This window comes from Calliopsis andreniformis, chromosome 2 (assembly GCF_051401765.1).
Source record: "Calliopsis andreniformis isolate RMS-2024a chromosome 2, iyCalAndr_principal, whole genome shotgun sequence".
Classification (NCBI taxonomy): domain Eukaryota; kingdom Metazoa; phylum Arthropoda; class Insecta; order Hymenoptera; family Andrenidae; genus Calliopsis; species Calliopsis andreniformis.
The window spans coordinates 9237414-9265293 of NC_135063.1; the positions used below are offsets into that span (position 1 = coordinate 9237414).

The following is a 27880-nucleotide window of genomic DNA, read 5'->3' on the forward strand; positions in this document are numbered from 1 at the left end:
TAAATGTACAAGTACATAGATGTTTACAAGTACTATTTTACCATTGGAATAATTTAATTTTTATATGTTTCTTTTAAACATACAATTGTTAAGTAACTTCATGATTAGCTACCTATTGTGATACTGATTTGTTTGTATTATATTCAAAGTTTTAGTCAATTTAGTAGAGCATGTTATTTGACACAAACTTTACTAATTCAATTTGTAATTAAACAGGATTCATATCACTGGTTGTTTAATGAAAAATACATATGAACAGCTAATTATTGGACCTTATATTCAATCTACATGACAGTTATGAATATAGGTACAAAGATTAATAAACAAATTGGACATAATTCAGATTTGATGAAGTAACAGAATAATTTTATCTAAATTCTTTAATTGTATTAAGGAAAGAATGTTTTCAGTGCAATATGTAATATCATTATAGAGCACATGTTTCTAAACATTTGTATATAAAATTTGTATATATTCTGCTAATTATGATTATTGATACAAATTGAAAATCGAATAGGTGTTCAAATATTTATTTAACTATGTAAACTGTAATTGTAATTACGTTTAATTTATCTATGTGTAACTTTTTATACATGTGTATGTACAGAAGTTCTTTACTATCAAAAAACTAGTTCTCAATGTACTTGTATAAGTTGTAATACACATATATATTTTGCAACATGTTTTTATATAATACAAAAAAAACCATTTATAAAAAAGCTGCTCCCTTTGAAAAAGGACGCGAGTAGCAGAAAGACTTTATTAAATTATTTTTAATTATGGTATATCTTTAACAAGGTACAAAATAGTAAATATAACTTACAAATGTTGCAAAGAAATTTTTGAAATACAAGTGCCAATCTCTTCGTCTACTTATTTTACCTAAAAGTTTTACACATATTGACATTATTCTATATATGGTATAATGCTTATATATATATATATATATATATTTATTAAACTCATATAAATTAGCGATTTCGTTTATTGATTGTATTACCTCTGCTATAAAATTTTATTTAAATTTTTCCCTATTGTATACAAAACAAAGACATTTGTTAATTTATGTATAACGTTATATGGCACACTGCATACACTTTATGATTCTTAGAGTTTGGTTTTGTGCATTCTTCAATTCCAATTGTAAATGTTGTTACTCCAGAAGTGAATTTAAAAGAAAGTAATTATAAGAAGACATAATTTAATAGAACTGAATAAAAACAAATATAAAGAATTAAGAACAATAACAAAAAGAGTTTAAATAAAACTTTGCAGTATTTGATAATCACAGGCCTATACTAATTAGGTTTCATAAAAAATAGATCAAAATAAGTATCATAACATTAACAAAAATTAATTTCGGAAGACATTCCAAGTTTATTTAAATAATTTGAATAAACTTTGTTTGCATTGAAACAAGTATAGATAGTGCTGTTCCTTTATAATGGAACAGCGGTCATATATCATAAAATAATTAAAATCATGTCGTTCCTAGTCTATTGTAGGCAGTCTATTACTGTAAATGTATAGATAAACAATATATAAATATTTAAATTTTAAAACAAACAATAACATAATTTGATATTTGAATAATATCATCGCAAATATCAAACAGACCTTTCTCTAAGAATCTGAAGGAATGTAAAAGCATAAAATATATTTTTTATGGAAGTTAAATGTCTTAATTTATAGTCATAAAATGATTTTAGTATATTAAATACAGATACTTACTGTTAAATTAAGATAAACTGTATTAGAAATACGATTTTATAAAAAACTATAATAAGGGTTTTAATGCCACCTTAACGATAGATTAATACTTTCTATAGAGACTTCCAATACCCTGTCTCTAATGTTATGTTAGTACTTGCCCTGTTCTTGACTTCGTATGGCACAAGTACAAATGTGTCGCTTTGTATATCTTTGTGCCCAATATAAAATATTCTGACAAAAGATGTTTCGATGAATAGAACAATCAATGACATTGACTTTTAAATAACTATTGCGTTAAGTCGCAGTCAAACGTCAACTACATCGTTATTATAGTTAAAATTTGAATCACGTAAAAATGAAGTACGTCGAAGTTTATAATTCGTACGATTTTCTTCAACCGTTTTCACCGCTTCCGTTTCCTAAAATGGAATAGATCATTACAAATACTTGATTATATTTCAAATGTATTATGTATAATATACAATTCACTTTTAAACAGTTTCTTGTGTGTTATTTTAAAAACAGGTCAATTGTATTGAACAAAACAGAAAGTATTATTAGCTAAATAGCAGTTTTAAGCGCAAAAAAAAGTTAAGCTCTTACGAAAAATCCTACAAAAATTAAATCTTATATGCTGCCATCTTTTCGACTTTTTATTAGAAAATGAAAAAAAAAGTTAAATAAAGTACCTTGACATCTGGTTGGTTGATAGAACGTTGAAGCACCGACCTCCATGCTGCAGGTGCGGTATGCTCTAAAATAATATGTACAGCGAAAGGCTCCTTAATTTAAGGATACAACATGCATATTTGCGAATTAGAAAAGAATTGATACTTAATTAAAAATGATGCGTGAATTGAGTAGTGTATACAGGTTACTATGTACATTGAGCATGCCACGATACAAAAATATATACATATAGCTTACCATTTTCTTTTCTCTCCGTTTTACCCTTGCTCAAGCTAGCTGCTAATTCCCTAACAGACCTTTTCTCTACACTTGTATTGCTTAAAGAACTAGCAGTACTACTTGCTGATAACGTTGGTGGCAACGAAGCAGGCCCGCTTACGCCACTATCTGTTGATTCATCAAGAGCATCACCAGAATCAGGTGTATTCCCTGCTGAAGTATTTGGACTAGAACCATCGCTTAATAAATTAAATTCGCCTATAAATTAAACAAAATATCGCATAAAAGAGCTGCAACAATACAGTATGCATTATCGTATAACATATAATATGCAGTAATAGCATAAACTAACAAATTTGTTACGTATTGATTGTTTTTTTTTACTATAACGTATTTTCTTAAAGGCCTATAACTAGTGCAAGTGATACATAAATTAAACTAAATAAATTTCACTAAATCTCAACAAACATACCAGATTTTCTATCAGTAGCCATACTCCAAGGTCTTGGTTTTGGAGCTGTCGCTGGTGGAGTTAGTTTAGTTTTTGAAAGAGCACCATTACTTTTTCCTTCGTTACTAGAACCATTTCCTTTATTCAAAGGTTTTAATACTGGAGACTTCGATGTTTCCGAATTACTTTTCATATTACCACCATTTGTCGGGCTTCGAAGATCAAAGCCTGTTGACCTTAGTTTAAGGGAAGGCAAAGGCTGGCTTGTGGACTTATCCACTTCCACAGATTTCTTCGTTAAGCTTTTCCTGTTTTCGTAATCTTTAGGAACAGACGTTGCAAGCGGTACGTCCCTATCTGAAGAATTTGCAGCGGTTGTTAATTGTAACATTTTACCGTTTTCATCTGAATCCCGTAAACTACGTGAACTTAAACCAGATCCAGTGATTGGTAATGTACTACGTTTAGAGGTGTCAGCAGAATTACCAACAGTACTATTACTACTTGTGTCTTTATTACTATCCGATTTTGCAACAATTCTTTCGTGAATCTGAGCACTGTCAGTCGTGTTCCGTCGAGCTAATGGGGATGTAGTTAATGGTGAATCACCTTGAGATCTCCTACCGACGAGAGGAGAAAACTTTTCCAAATTATCACTAGACCGTGATCGTGGCGCAGGTTCAAGAAGTGTCTTTAGCATTGGAGAACTGCAGCCAGGTTTCTTATCTGAATCGGGTGGAATACTTTTGTGACTGGCAAGAGATAGGTTTGGGCTACCGTCGGTTGGAAAAGTATGCAAAGAGCTATAATTTATATAGAAAAAAAGAGAAGTATAGATGCACGTAATTTATATTGTAATGTTATTAGTCAAAGTTGTAAACTTATTACCTATCATCACTTGTTGGAGATATAAGAGGAGTTGTCGGTGTTGTTGGTCGGAAAAATACATCGAGGCCTTCTCCCAGGGCAAGACCATCTACCGGTTGATCGGGTCTCAGCATTGGTCTCGTAGGTGCCCTAGTCTTTGTTCTACGAGGTCTAGATTTGACTAGATGTTGCAACTGTTGACCTACAGTATTAGGCAATTCAGACACGGAGTCTAATGACTCTGTTAAAGAATGTTCTGTTTCTGAAATAGCTGATGAAATACATTCATTAATAAAATAAATTATAAATATGTCAAACATATGCATGAATAAGTTACTAACCTTCTGCTTGACTTTTCGGTAATGATGGCAGTAAATCTGGAATGTCATCAGCAGAAAGTCCTTCAACAGAATCAACTACAGATTTAGGTCTCAATTTTCTTCCATGTAAACTTTTTCGTTTATTTGATAAATGTGGCGTAGCCTAGGTAAGAAGATAATTTTTAGTATTGATAATTATGATAATTTTATCATTATATATTATAATAATATAAAAAACTAAATACAATTTTTTTCTTAAATACACACATATTTAACTGTACTTACAAGATTTAAATAATCCAATTTCTAGACAGACATGAAAGTGTTACATCATAATTACTAAAATAATTATTATAACATAGATGTTAAGCTTACATACAAAGATATATTTACTTACCATTGGAGATTGATCAGTAGAACATGGGCCAATAGAATTTACTAATGAGTAAGTTTCTTGTGGACCGTCATCTTCTGAAGCAAGACTGGCTCTACCAAGGGGTAATGCTGAAGATACACCTACTGAACTTGTAACACCTATAACGCTTCCACTACTCATCGAACCTGCACTAGGTCTTAATACATCTGGCGTACTACTTCTTGTCCTACTGTCACAATCACCAATCTGAAAATATTCAAGTAGTAATTAAAAAACTGTTATGAAACTTACGATTTTTCTGCATATATTTCTATTGTACATACCAAATTTTTGTAACTTCTTGATAATGATTCAATTACTTCATCTGTTATCCTATCAGATACATGTGCAGCAACGGCTAGATTTAATTCGCTAAAAATAGGTTTAAATTATTACACAAACATATGTAGGTAATATACACTTTTTCCTTGAATAATAATTAAATTTATAAGTATAAGCTATGTATTAATAAATATTAATTCATACTTGACTCTATTAACTATGTCTGCTCCGGCTTGTTCTGTAATCGTGGCATGTATAAACTCGCTACTAATTTGATTCTTTTCTTTACAACTGTTGCGTAAATCGTCTTCCACGGCAATTGATTCGCTTTCATCTCCTCTGATGACAGTTTGCGCAAGTATAGTAGGACACTGTTCGTTCGCACATCTTATCATAGCATCTAAAGAGTCCTGTATTTAAGTAAAAATATTTTGGATTTATTATTATATAATAAGTAATGATATTAAATGATCTAATATAAAATATGTACCTGTAAATACATGGTTACAACTTTATGAAGTTCATTCGCCATGTCATGTAATTTTAATTCGATTGGATTATTTTCATCACGCCGTTGAAGAACTTCGTGCAATCTAGGTAAAAGCTGAAAAGGTACTTTTGTAATTTCATATTCAATGTCCATTCACACTTTTATCATTTAGTTTCTTATACCTGCTTCGAATTATCTGCATCTTGTATGAGACCAGTTGCGAAATTAATATCATTGTTAGCATCACAGCTTTCTGCAGCAATAGCCTTAATAGTATCTTGAGTCTGTACAACAAGTCTATCAACCATCTGTTGTGTAGAGCTTAATAAAAATCCTTGTTGCAGTCTAAAAGCTTGTCCATGACTATATTTGCAAGGTGTAACATTTCTTTGTAGTAAATCTTGTATCCTTTTTGCTAATTGTTCAGTTTTTTCAGCAGAAGTTTTCATACATGGTTGCAAATCGTAAATTGGAAATGGCATGTGTCTTACGCTACAATTTCTATAACAAAATGTTACATATTAGAAAATATTAACATACTCTACAGTACTATACAAGATGAACATACTTTTCTAAAGCATGAACAATATCTGCATATCCTTGGAGGGTAATGTTATTTTTATCATAAATAATGGTCTTCAAATGATTATTGATTTGCAATGCTTTCGCCAATAATCTTGCACCGGGATCTCCAATCTGATTACCACTAATATCTAAAGTATGAAGACACGTATTACTACCAAGAGCATTGATAAGGTTGTAAAGGTCAGATTTCAGTCGCGAATCTGGTAAATGTAATGCTTGCAAAACACAATCATCTTCTTGAAGCATTTGTACAAGGGCATCCATTACAACAGCAATATGTTTGCTTTTCATACTAATGGTGTTACGACCCATGTATAACTGTTTTATTGATTTATTTTTCCCTACAGCGGTTACCACTTGCGCTAGATCGACATCCATATCTACAAAAAATAAAGTAAACATAAGATTTAGGAATTTCATAGAACTAACATTTCTGTTTCTGTTCTAGGGCATACGTACTGCTATCTGAAATATCCAAAGATGCTATGCAACGTACACCATGTATACATGACTCCAATATATGAGCACCCATGGAACCTAAATTGTTTCCACTCATGTCAAGTTCCAAACCAACTGTACTTTCGTTGCATGCCAAGCCAAGTAATAAGTGCTTTAATGCTTCTAGTGGTAATTTGCAGGACGATATATTTAAGTACTTTAATGAAAGTGTAGCTGTAAAAAACTGTTTAAAGCTGGGAGGTATTTCTTTGGTTTTCTTGCTTGAAAAAGAATTGCGAGCGACGTTTAAATGGACTAGATTAGTTGCACAACCCCGTAGTAAAGCACCAAATAGCTAAATAGAATAAATCAAAAATTAGAAGTTCTTATTCATCATATTAGAACACTATACATATGATATTTCGTAAAATACTTACACATTCTAATGTAGTCTCTGTACCACTTAGATCTAAATGAGTTAGGCTATTTGGTTGTGCCAAGAAATTGCACAAATTCTGCAATTGAATAATAATTACATTATGTACAATCATTGAACATTAATACTTTAAATTTCGTATTTTTGTATAAAAAAATTTACATTTATGTCATCTTTTAGGGAATTTCCTGAAAGATTTAAATACTGCAAACTAGTTGGCATGCTTCTATTTAGACTTAACGCATGTGCAATTTGACTTATTCCTTTTCCTGTTAATCCACAATGTGCCAAATTTAATTTTTGTAAACCTTTAGGTAATTTGCCAATAGGTCCACTTAAATGTGCACCACCTTAAAAAGTGATATAAATAATACTATTAATTACAACACTTATTTCTTGTCTCCAGTCACCTAAGTAATAATTGATATGCATATTAAATTAAGCATAATACACAACATTATTTACAGTGGTTAAATATATAGTATGTCCTAAATTAAATAAAAAATAACAGTAGATTTTTAAATAAGAAGCTTAAATATAAAAAAATACAAAATAAACTAAATAAAAAAATTAATAATAGTCAATGGAAACGATAATGGTTATTTGCACACCTTGCATTAACTTGGCAATAATCCCACACAAGCTAGAGGCTCCTACAAAAATATAAAAAAAAAATTGTACAGAGATGCAGTGGTCCTAAATTTGCCAAATAAAAAATTAAAAATAATAGACGGATCTACTAAGAAGAAGCATAAATATAAAATACAAATTTTATGACGGACAACACTTGCCTTTATCTTCAATAGTATTGTAAGACAGATCAATAGTTTGCAACATTGTATTAGCATTCGAAATTAGAGCTAATGATAATTTGTGCGCAAAATCCCTAAAAACAAACTTTTCAATTTCTTTATGCTCAAATTATTATCATAGTATTTATGAATTTTTTTTATTTTTACCACTTGATTCCAAGATTGTCTAAATAAAGTTCTTGAATAGATAGAGATCTGCGCATAACGTGTAATAATCTTTCCAGTGGTTCATGACTTAATTTAAGGTGAGATGCTCTCAGTTTTGTAAACCAAGTATTATATTCCAAGGCAGAAATAATTGGCACCAAATCTTTTTGATCTAAGTGATCAAAGTCTCTTAAATTTAATTCCCTTGTGTCATGAGAGAGGTATATTGTATCAACATCCTACAAAATGATACTTTCATTAAATAAAATTTCAGTTACACTTGTGTGTATTATAATTATAATTGTATTAAAAATATTACCCAAGCAACTTCTTCTCTATATGGTACACCATGTAAATCACACATACACGCATACTGAGTTGAAAACCCACCACAGGGTCCTGTATGCCTTGTTGCTTCTGTACTTCTAGCTAATTCGCTACCTCTTATACTCTGCAGTCTACTAGCTGGTATAACTTCTATCTTTCTTATAATGTAACTGTAAAGGGAATTATATTTATGTTAACTGTTCCAAAATCCAGCAATAGTAAATAGTAAAATACATGTATAATTAGATGAATTCATACTTTAATGGTACAGTGGGAAAAATGTTTCTAATTGCAGTATGTAAGGCCTCGATCATTGCATCTACTTCTGTAGTATCTGCACCTGCTCCTGTAGTAGTAAAATTGTAATACCTTTCTCCAACTGTTAAAGATAACTGATTTGCTCTTTTTGATTCGATAGATGTTATCTCTAAATAATGGAAATGGCAGTCGATCTATAAATTAATATATAATTAATATAGTATTAGTTATACATAATAACAAAATAATTTCAACTATATATAGCTTATCTTACCCTTGTGGGTACTTTGGCCGTTAAAAGAAAGAGACGACATGGTGAAAAAACCTTAAATTTAAACAAATTAAATTTTATATTAAACCATAATTCTGAACTTTAAACATATTCTAATATTTACACTATTACTTACTAGAACACGGTTTTCTTGTTTATCTTGCTTTGTTTCCAATTTTACAACATTTTTCAGTAATATCTTAACATGCTTGCCGAGCAGTGCTTTCACCGATTCTACAAGGAATGAATAATTTATAAAAGAATATATCTGATTTAGCACAATGTAAAACGTACTAAAAGTAACAAAAATATTTATAAAAGTGTCGTATTTATAAAACTGTGTCAATTTGCATACTTGCGACATTAAAGAAATAGCTATCAGAGTTTTTATCAACTTTAGTAAGCAGCAATTATTTAAAAGAATAAATATATATATCTTTTCAACGTATGACAGTTCCACGATACGAACGTAAACATTCAGATGAAGACAAACCGTTTAAATCTTTCGTAAGTTGAGATCTGGTTGACATTTTGCTAGTCGACTTATTTCTCAAACATAACCGGGCCCATTTAAGACATTATTTTTTCTGTCATCCGATGTCCGAACTTTTACAACTTGCTTTAAAAAAATGTTAAGATAAAGGGCGATGTCACGAAACTATAAAGCAGAATAGCCGCCATATTAGCACCTGCCCGTGATCCATTCTGTTCCATTCCGGTCCGTTCCATCATGACACGTAACAGTACTTGTTTTTGAATGATTTTTATTTTTCATTTTTATCTATACTAAATTAAGAGCAAGATTAAGGTACTGGTACTCAGCTGTAGTCAATTTTGGTTGAGAAAATCTGTGCTCCATTTAATATAATAAGTAATAAATTATTTAAAACCATATTACGTGTAATAAATTAATCATTGAATGAATAAATAACTATATGAAAAGTATTGAAATTTTGCTTGAGTAAACATGTTTGCAAAAAGAAGAATCATCAATTACATACAAATTTCTTCATACAGAACATATGCAACAAATTCTAAACTTGTTGAAGTTACACACAAGGATGACACAGGTAAATATGTTGTCAATTTTATAATATTCCTGTTTTTATCAATGATTATGATCAACAGGTATCACTACAATATCAATGGCACGTCCTCCTGTAAATAGTTTAAATAAGGAATTATTAAATGCCTTGAATACATCTCTCATGACTGCGCAAAGAAGTGGTAGTAAAGGTGTTATATTGACATCTTCGTTACCAGCTGTATTTTCAGCTGGCCTTGACATAATGGAAATATATAATAGAAATGAAAATCAGTTGACAGAATTTTGGCAAACATTGCAAGATACATGGTCCACTTTATATGGTTTGGAAATACCAGTAGCAGCTGCTATTAATGTATTATTTAATGCAATACTACATAATATTTAGCATGATTACATAAACTACAATTAGAATACAACAATTAAAGTCATTTTTTAACATATATATATGGATAAATATAATTTTAAAGGGATCCAGTCCTGCTGGAGGATGTATCCTAGCACTTTCTTGCGAATACAGAGTTTTTACTGAAGGAAAGCATTCTATAGGACTAAATGAGACAAAGTTAGGGCTTTCAGCACCAACATGGTTCAAAAATATGTTTATTGAAACTGTAGGATATCGCAAAGCTGAATTAGCACTTTTACGGTAACTAGCTATTATTCACACTTTTAATAAAATATACTTTTAATATTCTAAACTGATTAAAAAATATTAATTTAGAGGTTCTTTATTCCATCCTAAAGAAGCATTAGAAATTGGACTTGTAGATGAATTGGCTACAGACAAAACGGATGCAATAGAGAAATGCCAAGATTATATAAAATATTTTAAAAATATATCTCGTAAGTTTATTATTTGCTTAATCATTTATAAGACAAATATAAATTATTTACCTTTTGAAATTTTGATAAAGCTCAAGGTCGAAATGCAACAAAACTAGTTTTACGAAAGCACAATTTGCTTTGGATGGAACAAAATCGAGATGCAGATGTTGCTAAATTTGTGAATTTTGCTCAGATACCAAAAGTACAAGCTGGTCTTAAATTATACATAGAATCCTTGAAGAAAAAGTGATAAATTACAGTTTTTACAATCTACATATATATTTACATATTTATATTTTTATACAAATGTTTCAAAATCATATTTTATATAAATATATTATTGTAATTAAGATTTTTTGTAATATATAAATATAACTACTTGAATACTTACTTTCACACTATTTTAGTTTTTATAAATATCACAAAAAATTTTAATCAAGAGCCTCAACAACTTCTGGATCATCAAGATTTATGTTCAATTGTTGTAATAATTCAAGTGAGTAAAATTCAGTTTGTTGAGCATCAGCAAAATGTGATATTTCTAATATTTGTTGATTATTTCTTTCATTTTCATCTCTGTTAAATAAAAGCAATTTTTTAAAATTAGTATTAAATGTAAAATTGAATATCTAACTTACTTTACTAATTGTTCAGTGTATTCCTCAAGCCAGTTTCTTAATCGATTTACCATAGTATCTTCTCTAGTATCTATTACCTGTAATAGAATAGTTATTTAACCTTTTTGAATAATTCATGTGATTAAAATATATATATGTATATATATATACTTGTAAATGTTTCTCATGAGAATTTGAAATAGTGGTATTCAAAGTATCTTTATCCCCACATAAATTTACAAGATGACTTGGCATTTTTGACTCATCTCCAATACCACTAATATAATACAAAACTAATCCATTGATAGTATCATTATATTCTGCTTCGCAATTACGTAATTGTGAAAAATATCCTCGTAAAATCGTTATAAAGGATTCCACCATATCAGTTATATTGATTCTGAATGCTTCAATTACATCCTTTGTCAAACAAATTAATTATTAATTATTTTTTTAGTATAACTTTTATTGATTATAATCTCCTTATGAAGACATACTTGCATTTGTTCATGCAATTCAATTTCAGTGGACATTAATTTTGTCCATGCATCAGTTATAATATCAGTAAATTCTTCAGCAAGTTTTTGTGCTTTTTGAGTTACTTGTTCAAGTGTAGCATGATCTACATCACCAACTAATTGTTTCAGTAACTGATTAACTTTTTTCAAAATTTTAATTTTTCTTTCTAGTACTTCGTTTACAATCCTATTTAAAAATAAATTGATATTATTATTCTAATAAAATTGTTAATACTATATATTTGTAATGTATCACAGGTACTGTATTACTCACAATCTGCCTCTGTTTTGTGAAGCTTCCTTACCCTCATTAACAGCTTTTACAAAGAGATTTATTTCTTCTATTCGTTTCTCATGTTCTTTCATGCCTACTTCACAGAATTCCTGACACAATACAATAAAATTCTGTTTATATTCTTCATGAGTTTTTTGTGTCTCTTCATTTATTGTTGTTAATACTAAACCCTCTAAATATAAAATGGTTATTACTTCACAGTTCTAATATTTACACTTACATTTGCAAGTCATATGAACAAAAATAAATTTATAAACCTGTATCATCTGCAAACATTTGTTCAAAAAGGTAGTCATCATCGAGGTGTTCCATGAATGCAACAGTCAAAATAGCTAAATTCTCTTCATATTTTTCTTGAGCATCAGATTGTTCCTTTTCTTTAGCTTCCACATCCTCTAAAGTATTTAAAGTTCTACTAAATTATAAAAAGAAACATGTTTTTGTTATAACATAACAATATTTTATGTAAGTTATGAATGAGTTTATAGTTACTAATGTTTCTGTATAGCTGCTTCACGTTCTTCTGCTGTTATCATTTTGTATTGATAGTAAATTAATTGAGGTATAAATGCAAATACATAATCTAAATATCCACTTTTTTTAGTGCAAGGATTTCCATTTGTATTTAGACTACATAATTTTTTAAATTTTCTTAGATATAGTACCTGAAATGGTAACTATGTACATACAAATATTTGCAAATATATACTTATAAATGGAAAGTATTCTATCATGCATATTACGTGATCCCAATCTTCTATGGCATTATTGCCAATGCTAAAAATTGTAATATTACATAAATTATCCATGCCTCCTACTGTACTAATTTCATTATTATATAAAAGCAATATTTCTAAATTTGTTAAATTGCTTAAATTTTCTATTACTCTAATGTGATTAAATGAAAGATCTAATTCTTTCAAGTGAATAAGGGTATCTAAATTTTCTATTTTCTCTATTATATTATTACATAACTTTAATTTTACAAGATTAGGCATTACCCAAAGATTATCAATATTTAAAATATCTGAAAAATGAATATAAGTAATTAAATATTTGTACAATTACATAATGATAACTTTATTGCTATTAAGATTACTTACTAAGAAACTCAATTCGAATTTCTTTCGTTTCATCTAAATTAATTCCATCTTCCACAAAGAGTTTACCAGCTTCTCCCTTTGGTCCTTGTTCAATTATTAAATTTATAAGCATATCTTGATTTATAACACGAGGTTGTACGAATTCTTGAAGAATAGTAGGAACATCCTCTTCAGCAATCATCTTTAAAACGTTGGTTGTGAATTGTTATAAAATAAATTAATGAAAACATTAACTAATAACGTCTTTTAGTTACAAAGTATTAGTTTTGATTCGGTTGCCGCGCGACAAGATTATAATATAGGGCGGATTTTCATGTTTATCTGAATTGAATAAGAAAAGAATGATCTTGAATAATCGAGGAAACAAGATAAAAATTTAATTATCCTATTACATTCGTAATATTAAATTTTTAAATTACATTCATGATATTAAATTTTTATTATAAAAGGAAAAAGAAAGAATTCTCGAATTACTATATAATTACGTAATATACACAGTGTCCCAGAAACAGTGTTGATTTTATATGAAAAATCAAGTTAAAAATTTGAATAAAATGTGTTGATACCCTGCGTTATTTTTTAAAAATTAACTTCGAATTTTTAATCACTTTTAAGTACTTAATGCTTCAAGAATACCTACGAAAAGATAAGACGAAGGCTTCTTACATATCTTAATGAGTAGTTACTGCAAGTTTCATTGCAAGTGCTTCGCTTGATTTATCTTTAAAAATATTTCATTAATATGTCTAGTTTCTACTTGATATTATGCGTTTTCGGCTGCATATTACTAGTCTGATGATCTCAATCGTGATACGTAATCACAAACGATATTTTTGAATACATTCGATACTTCAAATAAAGATAATAAATAAAGGATAAACAGCTTATCAGAAGTAACGTTAAGATATCTCTGCATTAATTATATTTTATCGAAAAAACTCATTTTAGATCAATTCTTTTATCATATTTTCCATTTCTTAATCGTTCAAAATTCTTGGTTATTTCAACTCATCAGTTTTGAACGACCTAAATTGTCTCTTACTTTAGTGCATTATTATTTAATAATTATCTTTTTATCTAGATAATGTTTATATAAGTCGCATTTAAAGTTGAATTTACTATATACACAAATGTATATAGATAAGACTAACTTGTAGACTCAGGACAAAAAGCATTATATTTTGAAAAATAGTAAAAAATATTGCTTTTCAATAGGATGCATTTTCGTTGATCCACATAGTGTTATGCTTAATTTTTTATAAAATACAAAAAATATAAGACAAAACTGAAACCAATCGTGATAGAGTACACGCGGAACCATATCTGATTGGTTGAAACTTCATGACATTTTGACGTCTGCCTTTATCGCCGTGTGGGTCATATGATACTGTCACCTTAGCGGAACAAGAAATTTGTAAATTATTATCATATATTGTTCCTGACAAAATTTGTTACGTGCCTTATATATGCACAAGTGAGCCGAAGTAACGTTATCGAATATTAAAACTGTTTCATATATCGTGCAACAATGTCATTTTTCGGGGTAAATGTTAATCCGTTTTCAACACCAGTAGGCCAGAAGATAGGTGAGTTTATTTACCTGTACGAAGTATAACATGTCGATTACTTAAGTACAAACAAATGATTGGTGCGTAAAATTTCATTATGTAGGTTATTATTTACATATCAGTGGATCAAAACTGTTAAATGCTATGAATTTCTAACGGTATAATTGTAGTTATGTAGTTAAGCACCTGTGATAATGACAAAATGTAGCTATTTAAATATTGTTTATTAGAGAAAACTTTAATTGATGATGTGTAAAGTCTTATGTATTTATTTCAGAACAAGCTACAGATGGTAGTTTGCCAAGCGAGAATTGGACGCTTAATATGGAAATATGTGATATTATAAATGAAACAGAGGATGGGCCAAGAGACGCAATTAAAGCAATTAAGCGTAGGCTCAATCAAGCTGCAGGAAAAAATTATACTATAGTCATGTATACTCTTACTGTTAGTATTTATAATATTTGGTAATATTTATATTGTAGACAAGATATATCTAATATGTTAAAATTACTTTGTACAATTAAATAATACAAGGTATTTATTTCTTAATTTCATCAATTTTCCAAAGTAATTCATTTTTCATATTCTGTAGGGATTTCAATTGTAATCAGTTTACATATTGAATTTACTCGTAATTTTTTAAATAATGAATTGGTTTACAAGAAGTTTGGTTAAGAATTTATAGATATTCCTATGTAAATTAATTTGGTTATTTATTCAAATAGGTACTGGAAACATGCGTAAAGAATTGTGGGAAACGTTTTCATGCTCTTGCCTGTTCACGAGAGTTTGTACAAGAATTGGTTAAATTAATTGGACCAAAAAATGAACCACCAACAGCAGTGCAAGAGAAAGTATTAAGCATGATTCAAACATGGGCAGATACATTCCGCCACCAACCACATACTCAAGGAGTTGTACAAGTTTATCAAGAACTAAAATTAAAAGGCATACAATTTCCAATGACTGACTTAGATGCAATGGCGCCTATTATTACCCCAGAAAGAGTAAGATAATAATATATCAAATGTAATAATTTTCTATGTACTTTATTATTATTAATGTTGTAGAGTGTACCTGAATCAGAGCAAAATATTACAAATGCGTCTACGACTGAACAACCATCAATAGCACCTCTAACAACACAAGTTCAACAAGCCCAAACACAATCATCTGGGCAAGTGACTCAGCTAAATGAACAGCAAATGGCTAAATTACAAAGTGAACTCGATGTTGTACAAGGAAATATGCGCGTTTTATCGGAAATGTTGGCATATTTCACAAGTTCAGATCAAAGCAATAACCAACAATCAGATCCTGCAGACCTTGAACTTTTAACGGTATGAATATAATTTATTTGTTCTCTAAACATTAAGAAATTTTATTCTTGTATTATGTTAATATTCCATTTGCTTTGCCATGCATTTATATTGGCAGTAAAAGACCTCAAAACATTCATCCAATATTTTTACATAATTCTAATGTTTATAGGAACTTCACGCTACATGTAAAGCAATGCAGGAGCGAGTTGTTGATTTAATCGGAAAGCTAGCGCATGATGAAATGACAGCAGAATTATTGCGCATAAATGACGAATTGAATAATCTGTTTTTACGTTATTCACGTTATACAAAAAATAAAGCGGTGGCCGCAAGTACTATTTTAGCGCAAACAATTGGACACCCAGCAAATATGGATTCTACTTCATCAGCTAGTAAACAAGAAGCTGATTCTCTAATAGATTTATCTGACGAAACTGATACTTTAGGAAAAAAAATGACGGGGATGGGTAAGTATTATATTTTTAGAGAATAGAAGATGTATTATATTGTTTTGTATCTAATCGCAGATATATCTGAAAGTGGTGATAAAGATAGGATAACTCGAAAGGAGAAAAAAGAAGGTGACAATGATGAATTTGATATGTTTGCACAGTCACGCAATGCATCTTATGAAACTACAAAGAACAGGTTTCTATCATTAAACTAAGTTTCAAATTTCTTAATAATCATATTACACATTACCACTTATATTTCTTCTAGTGGTAGCAAATATGAGGACAATTTGGAGCAGGTGAGCGGAGGAAGCCTCAGTACAGCAATTCTTAATCGCAATAATCCCCAGGCTGCTTCTACAGTTGCTTCTACTACCGCTACTTCTGTGCGTAGGCCCTATCCTTAGTATACCGATACTTACAAATAATTTAGCTAATATCTTCCATTAAGTAATATAGACATTGGTCACTTACTCATAAAACGTAAGTTTATCCGCACTACAATATTTTTCATTATACTTTATCATTGTAAGACTGCATATTTTCGATTCATTTAGTTACGAATTTATACAAAAAGAGTGGAAGGTAAGAATGTTACAGTTTATCCATTCTTACAGTATTTAAGCATTACATATTCACAAATTCAATAGATCAAATACGAAACTTCTTCTTTATTGCATTGCTTTTTAGAGCATGGAATGTTAATTTTTTTCATTTTTCCTTATGCTTAATTTTTGCCTACATATATGCATACCTTTACACATTTTGTATTTTGTTCAATATGTTTGGTTTTATTTTTTTTTTCTTTCTTTTAATATTTAGCTGAACCGGGAATCTGAATTTAATGAAATGGCAGCTTGGTTAGATCATACGGTGAGTCATCCATGACAATAAAATTATTGTTGTAAGAATAGGAACTACTGTAATTAAATATTTTACTGAAACTGCTTAAAAATTATTTAATATCATCCAATATTTTTTAAACAAATTCTTTCAGATATTTTATTGTGTACATAATCCACAGATAAAACAAAATAATTTTCTTTTAGCCAGGAGCACATGGTGATCAGGAATCCCTAACTTCTTCAGAATTTGAACGTTTCTTAGCAGAACGAGCAGCTGCTGCTGAAGCTTTACCAACTCTACCTACAACCACTGCTGCTACCGGAAGTACTACAAGTTCTGACAGTTCAAACATTCAACGCCAAATTAATAAGGATCAAGATAAATCTTTATTTGCTCTTTAAATATTTCAGTTCTAATTTATTTGTTTAAACAACGATAGACATTAATTTTAAGTTCATATCATTTTCGGTTATCTCTTTCCATGAAATCAATGCATCTAATGATATGGTTTGTATTAGAAGTACTAACAAAACGAATCAGGAAAGAAAGAAAAAGAATAAAGGAAGGGAACGTGCTTTGCGCTTATCTGTACTTAAGAATGTAATTGATACTATGTGCCCGCAAATTAGCATTTCTGTATGTTGTAAAAATTTCATAACAATGAATAACTTATTTTAAAGTTGAAATAATCGTTACGCGTATGAACATTCTGTAATACAGAAATAGGAATACTAATTTATGTTGTTTGTATATAATGAACACATTGTATCTAAAATAACGTTTGTATTGCAATGTGTTATCTCATGCCTTGAAGCTACGTAAAAGTAATTAATTAATTCATATCTATAAATGCATTTTTCAAACTTGCAAATCTAAAAATGCAGAGAAGTGAATGTTTCATTAAATATTTGACTTTATCAAACTATAGATGGAAGTATTTTTCTATTTTAAATTTAGTTATGTCTTGGTTTATTCAATAGAATTCTGTATAAACAATATGTATTTACTATTGTAGTAATTTTAATTTTTATAAAAGTATTATTATTATAGAGTAATATAAATTTATTCTTGCTAGTTTTGTTATAATTATGTACTGATATTACAAGTAATATATTCTGAAATTATAATATAGGAATACCATTGGTAATAAGAAGCTTTATGTGAATTTTATATTTCTAATTGTATGGTACGTTTTTATTTAAAAAAAAAAATTAACAAACTAAATACTATAAACCAAATTGACAAACTTGTATGCAACTTCAAAAATGTGATAAAAAACCCGAAATGACTATTGCAGGAAATTTTATTCCAATATTTTATTTTATAGGATTATTAATTGTATTCTTTCTATCAATGAATATTTTACTTTGATAACAAATAATAAAATATTTTTACTAAAAGTATATTACTTTGACACGCAGTGCAAATTGCTGTAGCACTGATTATATTAAATTCGACTATTCTAGTATGTACAAAACACTTTGTGTTTTTCTTGTCATTATATCTCATACTACAATTTGAGGAAAATAACATTTCCTTATTTATATACATTATATTATTAATATGTTAAGGAATTCTAATTAATTTTGTAGGTAATATTTAATGAATTACTATTTCCTTCTGTATAAGTATTACAATATTGCATGTTATTGAAAATATTGTGATCAATTTATGTTTCTAAAACCTTTTTGTGCTTTAAACATTAGAAGTTTATTAATTGTTATAAGTCACTTTTCAGTTATAATAAATATTTCTTAACGTTTCAATATGTTAAAAATTGTTTATTCTTAAAGAATTCTAATCCTTGTATTGCATTAAGTTGCAAATCTGTAGTTATTAAGGAAAATAGTAAAAAATGTGAATAAAAATCCATATTTTATAATTTCTTATAATGGTAGTATATTATTAATTAGTACTTGTCAACATATTCAATTACTTGTTAATACTGTAAATTACGAAGAAGATTATAAACGTTAATTTACTTTACATTATCAAGGATCAAACAAACACATGATAAAGAATTTCAAAAATTCTACTTTTCTCTAAAAAGAAATAACTAAAATCTCCATAATAATCTTTTTAAACTCAAATGATATTTAAAAATATGCTCAAGTACATATTTGCATAAACATTTATAGGAAAACTAATGCAAAGATAGTTGATTCTTTTTGTCATTTTATAATATGTATATAATGAATTATAGTTCTCATATGGATTTGAATTTCTTGAACATTTCGTAGTTTTAATCCAGAAATAGATAGTTAAATATATTTTCGATCTTTTCATTTAAAAATGTAACAATATATTTAATAAAACTAATACAAACACCGTTGGTGTCTGTATAAATAAATTGTACATACGTACCTGTGTATTTTTCAAATTGGTCCATTGATAGGTCGAATATAATTCATCTATGTGTGCATGTACACTATATACTCATGTATGTATATGCATAGATACATATGGGTATATATATTATAGCGAGCGATAGCACGAGCTAAGGTCACGTGGTTCACCCATCGTGTATTTCATGCTGATCATTTCAACCCGTGCGGTTGATCCATTCGGTGGTGTTTAGAATTTCTTGTGTAGTTTGATTCTGAACTAAGAATTTAAGATAATATTCGGATGGTCTGGTATCGCGAGTACAGTACGCGGTTATTGTTGTGCTCTTCTTGCGAGGAACATGTACACTGTATCAAAAGGACCTAGCAAAATTGTCGCAAAGACACGAAGAGGTACTAGATATTCGGAGTATGATAGAAGTTTTGCAAGGATTTCAAAGTGTAAATGGTCATGACATCAGATACATTGAACGTAATATGTTTCAGGAATTAGTCAAAATCTCGAAAGGCTGGAGACTTTGAGGGATTTAACGAGGAAAGCTGATCCTGACGATGACCACGAGGCCACCCGGTAAGTAGTGTTCTAACCCATCTTAACCCTACTCGTTGCTTTTCTCCCTCTCTCTTTGTACTTTCCATTACGCAATTCATAATTCTCCGACAAAAACAAACATGTTTAATCTGTACATTGTACTTCACAGAAAACATAAATTATAATTTGTAAACTGTCATGTACAGAGATATTGCATGCTTTGGAAAGGTTTATGTAATGTAACATGGAATATTTTTTTATGTCAACACGTATAGTAAATTTACTGTTGATTCCACAGCCACATACCAAAGCCAGTCTTTCACATGAATGGGAAATCCAAGCTTAGTTCACAGAGGTATCAAATGCAAGAAGTTATAACACCGCAACACGAAGAACTTATCAAATTTGTTTATGAATGTAGGTTGAAAGTATTTAAATGATGTTAAACATAAATATATGCAAGATACAATATAATACATATTTGAAAATTTTAAAAAAATGCAAATAGTAACATGTAAATTTATAGCTTGATAAAGTATGTAGTAAAATATAATTTATAGAATATGTATTGCACATATCTATATCTAATGTGCATTGCATAACATGTATTGTTACTTATTTGTTTAGAGTCACAATATTATATTAATGATATTTATTTATTAGCATGGAACCAAGTAAATACACGGCAAAGAAGCGAGTCTTCTGATGGCTCAGATTGTTCAGAACCTTCGAGTAAGTCATTTTTTCAATTGAATACATACATATTAAATGCAATAACTTCATGCATTTATAGTTATAACATGGTACTTTTTGTTTTAGGTCCTAATTCTATAGTATATTACAATGATGGTGAACCAAATGATACCCTTCAAGGTAAATTATGTTCATTTGCCTTTTAAAGTAAATACAAATGACATATTAGACAAACTTACAAATAATTTTTAACTAAAATTATTTATAAAATATTAAATTTTGCAAGATTTTTTTAAGTTAAAAAGTAGAGTTATAATTATTTTTGTAATACTAATAATAGAAATTATTCTTTATCTATTCAATATGTACATTTTTTTCAATAATTATAATAATCTTTCAGATTTCAAACCATTTGATTTGGAATCTTGGTGGGGTAAAAGACTATTTAATAATATTACAAAATCACTTTGAGAAAGACAAAAGCTTGGAAAAGTTATGAAGATATATCTCAAAGTAGTACAGAATGGCAAACAGCTCTGAGAGTGAGCCTGTTTCGCGTTTTAAATGCAATCTATGAATCGCTGAATTATTGCATAGCATTAAACCAAAAGTTTAGACACAAATTTGATTTGTTAGGTACAGAACAGTTGAAATTGGTGAATTTAAAATCTTATGCAATGCATAGTGTATTCATTGCAATGAAATATACATGTTTTGTAATAACATACTGAACGAAATTTTTTAATATGTACAAAGTGTCAAAGTTAAAATCACTCATCGAAGCTCTTGTACAAGTGGTACAATGTTTTTCTGAAAATACAATGAATTCATGTTAATAACAGTTTGTATTAATCAAGTATGCATTTTTACTAACAGTGTTGTTAAATGTGATGCAACAGAACATGCAAATTAGATATTTCTTCAATGTTGCTTCATACATACAAGGCTGTTTTAATGTTGAGCAACATACAAGTGTACAAAAACTTTTCTTAAATGTTAAAGAAGAAACGCAAAATTTAAATCGAATGAATGCAATATGCAATATAAAGTATGATCACCGATTCCGTTATTAGAAAATGTTTGTAGGTTTTTAAATAATTGAGGTGAAAATATACCTCATGAATGCATACCAGATAGGGTTAAGTTGATGCACAGAAATCCCTGTGTGGTATGAATGCAGCATGAAAATAATGAATTTTTAATCATGAAATGATGTACATATATTACATGCATTGTTTGTGTGAATGCATGATACATTGCTGATATTGTTACGACAATTGCGTCTAAATACTTTTATGTAAACAAATATTTAGTATAACTTTGTAGACTGATAATGTTTAAGATTGTCATATGATTACCAGACAAGATGAAGCTTGTCACCAATGTATTTGCAAGCTTTGTTTTCAACATTTTTGTTTCACGTTGATCCGAATTAATCGCTTCCAAGTTTTGTGGATTGTTTTAGTTTTATATGCACTTAACGAACAGATTAAAACGGAACTCAACGTGAAATTTAATATTTTTGAACAACAGAGTTTGCAAAAGTAGTCACAATGTAGTGTAATATTTGGCTATTTGTGGCCGAATTATGCAATTATAAATAAATACATCTTTATATATATTATGATTTTTTCTTCAATTTTTTTAATCATTTTTAATGATTAATTATTCAAATATTAATAATTATTAACATAAAAAATAGTTAAAAAATTGTTGCCATAATAATTTTGTTAGAGTACTCCGAAAGTAAAATTTAATTATTTATCATTTTTAACCATTAAAAATTCATTAGTCTTATAAAAAAAATACGTTAACGAAGTTTTATTTTTTATTTATTAGCATCTTCCCGAAATTAATAAATAAAATAGTTCTGATTGTTCACATTATACTTATAAATGTGTAATATCAGTTACTTTAAATAAATTGAATTTAGTATCTTTATTATAATAAGTTATATATTTCGTACAAACAAATATTACCAGTCACTAAATTTTATATTGACTTACATGCAACGTATTTTATTTGAACTCCAGAAACCTAGGTTATTTTTTCTCTGTTAACCTTTGTCGAGGTCGGGATTCTTACTGATTCAAACATCACTCAAATCATAACACTAAACGTATATAGTACTTGTAGAAATTTAAATATTTACGTTAAATGATCTGTCCATAAGTATTTAAGTGAAATCACATTGTTTATGCAAGAGAAGCATTTGTGTAAAAATATGTTTAAATACAGGGGATACCAAAATGACTATTCTGATGAAATAATAGACAAAAATCTTTTAGCAATATCAGCAATACATAATGGTTTAACTGTATTAGGTAAGGTAGGTTAACTGTATAATTCAATTCTATTTATTTATGGATAATACTATTAAGAATTTAATTAATCAATTGTTCTTTGATTTAGAATGATAATATAGATGACATAAAATTACAAGGGCCAATGATGAACCTTGAAGAGGGTACAAAATTTTTATCAATTATATCAATGGCATGCAAAGCCATTATAGCATGTACAAAACAGTTGGATATAATGGATCTAAAATTTGAAAAGAAAGATTACGGTACAAATCTCGCTTGTGGGGCTAAAGCTATAGAAGCTGCTATTCAGGTTACATATTATTTTTATTGCTGAAAAGTACAATAAAATAATGAGAAAAAGACATAAGAATATATAAGAATAAAAAATAAATGAAATAGAAAATACAGTAGAGTAGTATAAGACATTTTAAGGAAAAAAAGGAATAGTACAATTTTAAAAAAAGCAAATTTTTCAGGACAATAAAATATTGAGATCAAATCCATTTGCAACATTTTCACAAATTAGTTATATAATTGGAAGAACAGTGGGTGGATATCATGGAGGGTTTTATTCCTTATTTTTTCATAATATTGCAGAAGTAAGATATAAATTACAACATTATAAATCAGTGTTTCAAAAATTAAATCTTATAGGGCTTCTCAAAATATGCAAACAACAAACAAATAACAGCAGAAATGTGGTTGAATGTTCTTAGTACTGCAAATAGAGCAATAGAAGAGCTTAAAATAACTTTTACATTTAATATACAAGTACTTACTGTTTTAGTACTCATAGAAAAAGATTTAACAAATTCATTAAATGAAAAGATGAATCCAATTGATGCATTTGGTTCAGCTGTAAAAATTGCTGAAAATTCTGCCACTGACATTGTATGTACATAATTTTCCAATACTAATCATTTTATTCACATAATTAATTATTTAAAAATAAGATAAATTACGAAGCTCCTTTAAAATATATTACAGACATCTAAATATCCTGATCCTCAAAAACATGCAGTAGGTATATGGATGAGAGCAGTATATGAAGGTATTAAATTGAAGTTTACACATTTACAATTTTAGTCCTTAAGTATGAATCAACTTTAAAATTAAAAACAATAATAATAAATAGTCTACCTGTAAATACTAAGTATTATCACATATAATTATAAAATCTGCTTTTAATTCTCAGAAAACTGTATAATATTTATTATAAAAGTTTGAAAAATACGACTAAAAAGGAAAAATAAATGAGGTAAAGGAGAACTTCCGTTCGTTGTATTTAACACTACCATCATCTAAATTGCCCGCCACGCATAGGACGTGGAATGTATGAATCAAAATCGTTCTGACCTGTCCATTCATAAATCGAAAAGAACAAACATGTAACATCTCATAACACAGGAGTCTCAGAAGTAATTATTATGTTGTTTTACAATTTTCATAGTACAAAAAACTTCTTGTTTCGTAAAAGTATGTATATTACTTGTAATATTGAAAGCGACTACTTCGACCTCCAAAAAGAGGAACTCTGACCGACATTTTAATAGCGTTACGTGTTGCACCTTATTACGGGCAACCCGTTGTACTACGTAAATATATTTTTGTTTTTACTTCTATACGAGGTCGTCAAAATTTGTGTGTGTGCATGTGGCTATTGCATCTGGCCACATCTGGCGAAGAATAAATGTGTGTTCAGATATGTATGAAAGATTATCATAACGTCACGTGCTGCTTGCTTGCCTTCGTTCTAGTCTTATCACGTGAAAAAGCTAAGGAAAGTGAATTTTATTGTTTCCAAAACTTAAACGATAATTTAATAAATAGGAGGATCACAGTGTAACTATTTTAATATTATATTTGTAAGCAATGTTGCAAACAGATGCTGAGTTTGAAATTAAAGTTGTATTTCTTTAAGTATTAAATATCCATCAAATTTAATTACTTCATTCAAATTTTACAAAGATATATTAGAACATTTATATTCTAATAATAAAAGTGACAAGATTATGAACGTATATAGTTGACGAACGATAAATTTGTAATATTTGTACACAAAGAAAATGAATGCTGTGATTGCATTATGTATTTTTTGTGAATCACATGGACCTAAAGTAATATTTACAACACAAACGTATCGTAACTATGATGATCAAAGTACAGAGAAATTGAAGTTTTATGGACCAAAGGAAATATTAAGGAAAAGTCAAAATAATGTGGAAGATGGACAATATGAATGCGAAGGATGTCGAAGCATTGGTAACGTGAAATATTTAAGTAATGAACATGAAACTAGGACATCATTCCTATCTGCCCAACAGTCTTTAACTCAAGATATTTGGTGTTTATTAAAGCATGCATGCTTTAGGTATAGTTTATTATGCTCTTATAAAAAAAATACAGATATTAGTCATATGTCTACAAAAGATTATCTTTCATTTTTAATTGTTTAAGGAGTTTAAGTTGTGAAGTACATCCTGGTAACGATGGTGTTTGCTACTTTGGAGATGAATACAGGGGGCATGTTTTAAGTCATACATTTACATTGAAAGATGCCCAGGTGAATTATGCAACGAAAAAGCATGTTTGGTAGCTATTACAACAAATTATTCAAATCATTGCAATAATTATAATTTTGATATTTAGAAGAAAATTGAAAATAAATTTCATCAAAATGAAGAAATTTTTGTTCTTTATAGGCAAGAGGCTTCAGAAGATGGTGCAGTTTTATTGTTTTCATGAGAGACAAGCAGTTTCTCTTAAATATGTGGCCATTTTTAGTTGACAATTTAAAAGAAGTGATTAGAGAATTACAGGATTTTGCTGAGAAAAAGTACAATGCAGAAGAAGCTGAGTGCCCACAAAGAGTAGTTCGTTTAACAACAGCTAATAATGAATCAAGATCCTATAATAATTCAAACAAACAACCCAGAACTTTTAGTGATATAACTAATGAAAAATATGTTTTCATAAGGTTCATTTTATATTATATACATAATATATAATCATGTTTAAAAAACGGAGTAATAACAAATTACAATTGATTTAGAATCCACATGTGGCTGGTATGGATTCTTAGTGCAGGAGCAAAACATTTCATAGAAATATTTCCCATGAGCTTATTAGATGATGAATTAAATTACAATTTGGAACATCAGATTGGTAAGCATTACATAAAACAATATATTTGCAACAGAAACATATATTTGAATAAACTTCATTAAAAAGTATTTCTTACTTTTCAGAAACTGAAGAAGGATTTACTTTAGTGAATGCTAAATTACCTGTAAATTTAAATTTAAATTCAAATGAATTAGGAGCCAGCTCAGAGTTCTCAGAAGTCTCAAGAAAACCTATTACAGTGATACTTAGAGATTTGAGAACTGTATTAGGAAAGGATCAATTTAGACAGCTTTTATATTCTAGTTTAACTGGTGTTCAAATTTTGGTAAGAGGTCCAAGTACTCAAAGATTGGAGTCTTTGTATGGGCTAAGTTCTCTTATCCCACAAGCATGTCGAAGAGTCAAGACTCAAGCAACAGAGTATATGGATCCCAATAAGTGTAACTTCATTGGTATTTATATGTTGTTACAAAATGTTAAAATGCAAATTTCGTTACTAAAAAGTATACATATTGTATTATTGATTTTAGGTGTTGACACTTCAGTAGCGGTTCCTCTACCCTGTGCAACTGTGTGTAGATTAGATATTGTTTCTGATGAACATAAAGTTGAAAATTCAAATTCACACATTGTCAGATGGACAGGTACATTACCACTGAAACTTCCAACACTACTGACAAAGATTGAAAAATCTCTTGATAATGAAAAACTTGAAAATGCTACTCTTAAAGCACATTTTGCTGCATTACAGGAAGAATGGGCAAAGTACAATTCAATATATACATATTGTGCATTTCAAATAATTTAAAAAAACATATTACAAATACTTCTAAAATGATATTTCTTGTTATAATTATAGTATTGCAAAAGTTGTCCATGCTATGCGAGGTCGTGGTCATAGTGGAGACCTTTCTGGACTTATGCTTAGTTTGGGTGCTGGTCCTCATGATAAAAAGTTATTAGATGCATGGTCGATGGGCTTACCACCAAATCCAGCATAATTTTTTAATTAATCGACAATATTTCACACATTGTAGAGTATTACTGGGTAATATATAATTTAATATACTTATATTTTCTTCTATTTTTATTCTCGATTTGTTTTTTTCAATATTTATATATTCAAGGTTGTGCATCAGTTTTTTTAATTTGTAATATAGCTAAGCTTTAAGTAAATAATGACATTGATACGAAATAAATTATTTTATGTACGTTATTAACTGGAATTTTACATCTTTATAAAACTATAAAAAATTTTAAATATATTTTAATAGAATTGTGCCAAAAATAAAGTTTTATAGGAGCTGTTTTTATCTATTTATTTACAATGATGCAAAACTCTGGAAATTACTAAATTATTGTTAATAAATTTTTTTAGTACGTGATATATTGTATATAAAAAAAATTCGATATCCAATGTAATTTTAAATGTTATAAAATTTATATTAACGATGAAATACAATGTTTGTCTGTTACTTAAGCAGTTGTGCATAATAGGCTTTGAAACTACTTAGATATGTATCATTCAAATGTAAATAATTATATAATTATGTTTGTACA

General features: G+C 28.7%; 6 protein-coding genes across 10 annotated transcripts; 4 read left to right on the forward strand and 2 right to left on the reverse strand.

Annotated features, from left to right (window-relative positions):
• Positions 1 to 1509: 1509 nt before the first annotated feature.
• Lrr (capping protein regulator and myosin 1 linker 1 leucine rich repeat protein) lies at positions 1510 to 9371 on the reverse strand. Its single transcript, XM_076391736.1, has 24 exons — positions 9215 to 9371; positions 8858 to 8955; positions 8725 to 8775; positions 8451 to 8644; positions 8185 to 8362; positions 7866 to 8104; positions 7698 to 7792; positions 7518 to 7559; positions 7069 to 7256; positions 6908 to 6985; positions 6492 to 6825; positions 6016 to 6412; positions 5630 to 5948; positions 5448 to 5561; positions 5162 to 5367; positions 4960 to 5047; positions 4658 to 4882; positions 4546 to 4566; positions 4282 to 4423; positions 3962 to 4211; positions 3095 to 3876; positions 2641 to 2880; positions 2403 to 2467; positions 1510 to 2132 (listed from the first exon to the last, which is right to left on the reverse strand). Exons 1-24 carry the CDS (start codon positions 9249 to 9251, stop codon positions 2019 to 2021), a joined length of 4497 nt encoding a protein of 1498 aa, XP_076247851.1. The 5' UTR covers positions 9252 to 9371; the 3' UTR covers positions 1510 to 2018.
• LOC143187507 (enoyl-CoA delta isomerase 1, mitochondrial) lies at positions 9271 to 10984 on the forward strand. The gene is made up of 5 exons (XM_076391726.1): positions 9271 to 9791; positions 9850 to 10121; positions 10237 to 10415; positions 10491 to 10612; positions 10684 to 10984. Exons 1-5 carry the CDS (start codon positions 9689 to 9691, stop codon positions 10842 to 10844), a joined length of 837 nt encoding a protein of 278 aa, XP_076247841.1. The 5' UTR covers positions 9271 to 9688; the 3' UTR covers positions 10845 to 10984.
• On the reverse strand, positions 10692 to 13239 carry LOC143187501 (dynein regulatory complex subunit 3). The gene is made up of 10 exons (XM_076391714.1): positions 13128 to 13239; positions 12768 to 13051; positions 12517 to 12689; positions 12282 to 12439; positions 12004 to 12196; positions 11709 to 11916; positions 11383 to 11631; positions 11233 to 11309; positions 10986 to 11170; positions 10692 to 10828 (listed from the first exon to the last, which is right to left on the reverse strand). Exons 1-9 carry the CDS (start codon positions 13237 to 13239, stop codon positions 11026 to 11028), a joined length of 1599 nt encoding a protein of 532 aa, XP_076247829.1. The 3' UTR covers positions 10692 to 10828; positions 10986 to 11025.
• A 1252-nt stretch (positions 13240 to 14491) lies between these two features.
• On the forward strand, positions 14492 to 18482 carry LOC143188138 (TOM1-like protein 2). Of its 5 annotated transcripts, none has more exons than XM_076392217.1 (9): positions 14492 to 14713; positions 14973 to 15142; positions 15424 to 15705; positions 15769 to 16038; positions 16190 to 16487; positions 16548 to 16668; positions 16741 to 16771; positions 17295 to 17345; positions 17522 to 18482. In XM_076392217.1, exons 1-9 carry the CDS (start codon positions 14656 to 14658, stop codon positions 17717 to 17719), a joined length of 1479 nt encoding a protein of 492 aa, XP_076248332.1. In that variant the 5' UTR covers positions 14492 to 14655; the 3' UTR covers positions 17720 to 18482. The 5 variants fall into 5 exon arrangements, 4 of the variants coding, with proteins under 4 accessions (XP_076248332.1, XP_076248330.1, XP_076248333.1 ...); XM_076392215.1 differs by having other exon boundaries at positions 16741 to 16858; positions 17522 to 18481; XR_013003486.1 differs by lacking the exon at positions 17522 to 18482 and having other exon boundaries at positions 16741 to 16955; positions 17295 to 17338.
• Positions 18483 to 19855: 1373 nt separating this feature from the next.
• On the forward strand, positions 19856 to 22512 carry LOC143185206 (MAPK regulated corepressor interacting protein 2). The gene is made up of 6 exons (XM_076388003.1): positions 19856 to 20056; positions 20150 to 20234; positions 20494 to 20612; positions 20859 to 20927; positions 21015 to 21068; positions 21289 to 22512. Exons 1-6 carry the CDS (start codon positions 20005 to 20007, stop codon positions 21357 to 21359), a joined length of 450 nt encoding a protein of 149 aa, XP_076244118.1. The 5' UTR covers positions 19856 to 20004; the 3' UTR covers positions 21360 to 22512.
• A 434-nt stretch (positions 22513 to 22946) lies between these two features.
• Bhd (folliculin) lies at positions 22947 to 27795 on the forward strand. The gene is made up of 12 exons (XM_076392565.1): positions 22947 to 23217; positions 23301 to 23504; positions 23671 to 23793; positions 23849 to 24091; positions 24182 to 24245; positions 25421 to 25565; positions 25652 to 25757; positions 25897 to 26171; positions 26247 to 26359; positions 26443 to 26772; positions 26851 to 27085; positions 27180 to 27795. Exons 1-12 carry the CDS (start codon positions 23086 to 23088, stop codon positions 27319 to 27321), a joined length of 2112 nt encoding a protein of 703 aa, XP_076248680.1. The 5' UTR covers positions 22947 to 23085; the 3' UTR covers positions 27322 to 27795.
• Positions 27796 to 27880: the final 85 nt, after the last annotated feature.

Excerpts from the sequence above, each read along its gene's own strand:
- LOC143188138 (XM_076392215.1), top strand. The coding sequence starts at position 14,656 with ATGTCATTTTTCGGGGTAAATGTTAATCCGTTTTCAACACCAGTAGGC. Across the intron at positions 16,039-16,189 it reads CAGACCTTGAACTTTTAACG|GAACTTCACGCTACATGTAA; the intron begins GTATGAATATAA and ends TAATGTTTATAG. Across the intron at positions 16,488-16,547 it reads AAAAAAAATGACGGGGATGG|ATATATCTGAAAGTGGTGAT; the intron begins GTAAGTATTATA and ends ATCTAATCGCAG.
- Bhd (XM_076392565.1), top strand. The coding sequence starts at position 23,086 with ATGCAAGAGAAGCATTTGTGTAAAAATATGTTTAAATACAGGGGATAC. Across the intron at positions 25,758-25,896 it reads TTACATTGAAAGATGCCCAG|GCAAGAGGCTTCAGAAGATG; the intron begins GTGAATTATGCA and ends TGTTCTTTATAG. Across the intron at positions 26,360-26,442 it reads CAATTTGGAACATCAGATTG|AAACTGAAGAAGGATTTACT; the intron begins GTAAGCATTACA and ends CTTACTTTTCAG.
- LOC143187501 (XM_076391714.1), bottom strand. The coding sequence starts at position 13,239 with ATGCTTATAAATTTAATAATTGAACAAGGACCAAAGGGAGAAGCTGGT. Across the intron at positions 12,197-12,281 it reads AATGTTTGCAGATGATACAG|AGGGTTTAGTATTAACAACA; the intron begins GTTTATAAATTT and ends TTTTATATTTAG. Across the intron at positions 11,171-11,232 it reads TACACTGAACAATTAGTAAA|AGATGAAAATGAAAGAAATA; the intron begins GTAAGTTAGATA and ends TTTATTTAACAG.
- Lrr (XM_076391736.1), bottom strand. The coding sequence starts at position 9,251 with ATGTCAACCAGATCTCAACTTACGAAAGATTTAAACG. Across the intron at positions 8,956-9,214 it reads ACTTACGAAAGATTTAAACG|AATCGGTGAAAGCACTGCTC; the intron begins GTTTGTCTTCAT and ends CATTCCTTGTAG. Across the intron at positions 5,562-5,629 it reads ATGCAGATAATTCGAAGCAG|CTTTTACCTAGATTGCACGA; the intron begins GTATAAGAAACT and ends GTACCTTTTCAG.
- LOC143185206 (XM_076388003.1), top strand. The coding sequence starts at position 20,005 with ATGTACACTGTATCAAAAGGACCTAGCAAAATTGTCGCAAAGACACGA. Across the intron at positions 20,613-20,858 it reads TATCAAATTTGTTTATGAAT|CATGGAACCAAGTAAATACA; the intron begins GTAGGTTGAAAG and ends TTTATTTATTAG. Across the intron at positions 21,069-21,288 it reads ACCAAATGATACCCTTCAAG|ATTTCAAACCATTTGATTTG; the intron begins GTAAATTATGTT and ends ATAATCTTTCAG.
- LOC143187507 (XM_076391726.1), top strand. The coding sequence starts at position 9,689 with ATGTTTGCAAAAAGAAGAATCATCAATTACATACAAATTTCTTCATAC. Across the intron at positions 10,122-10,236 it reads CAGTAGCAGCTGCTATTAAT|GGATCCAGTCCTGCTGGAGG; the intron begins GTATTATTTAAT and ends ATAATTTTAAAG. Across the intron at positions 10,416-10,490 it reads GCTGAATTAGCACTTTTACG|AGGTTCTTTATTCCATCCTA; the intron begins GTAACTAGCTAT and ends ATATTAATTTAG.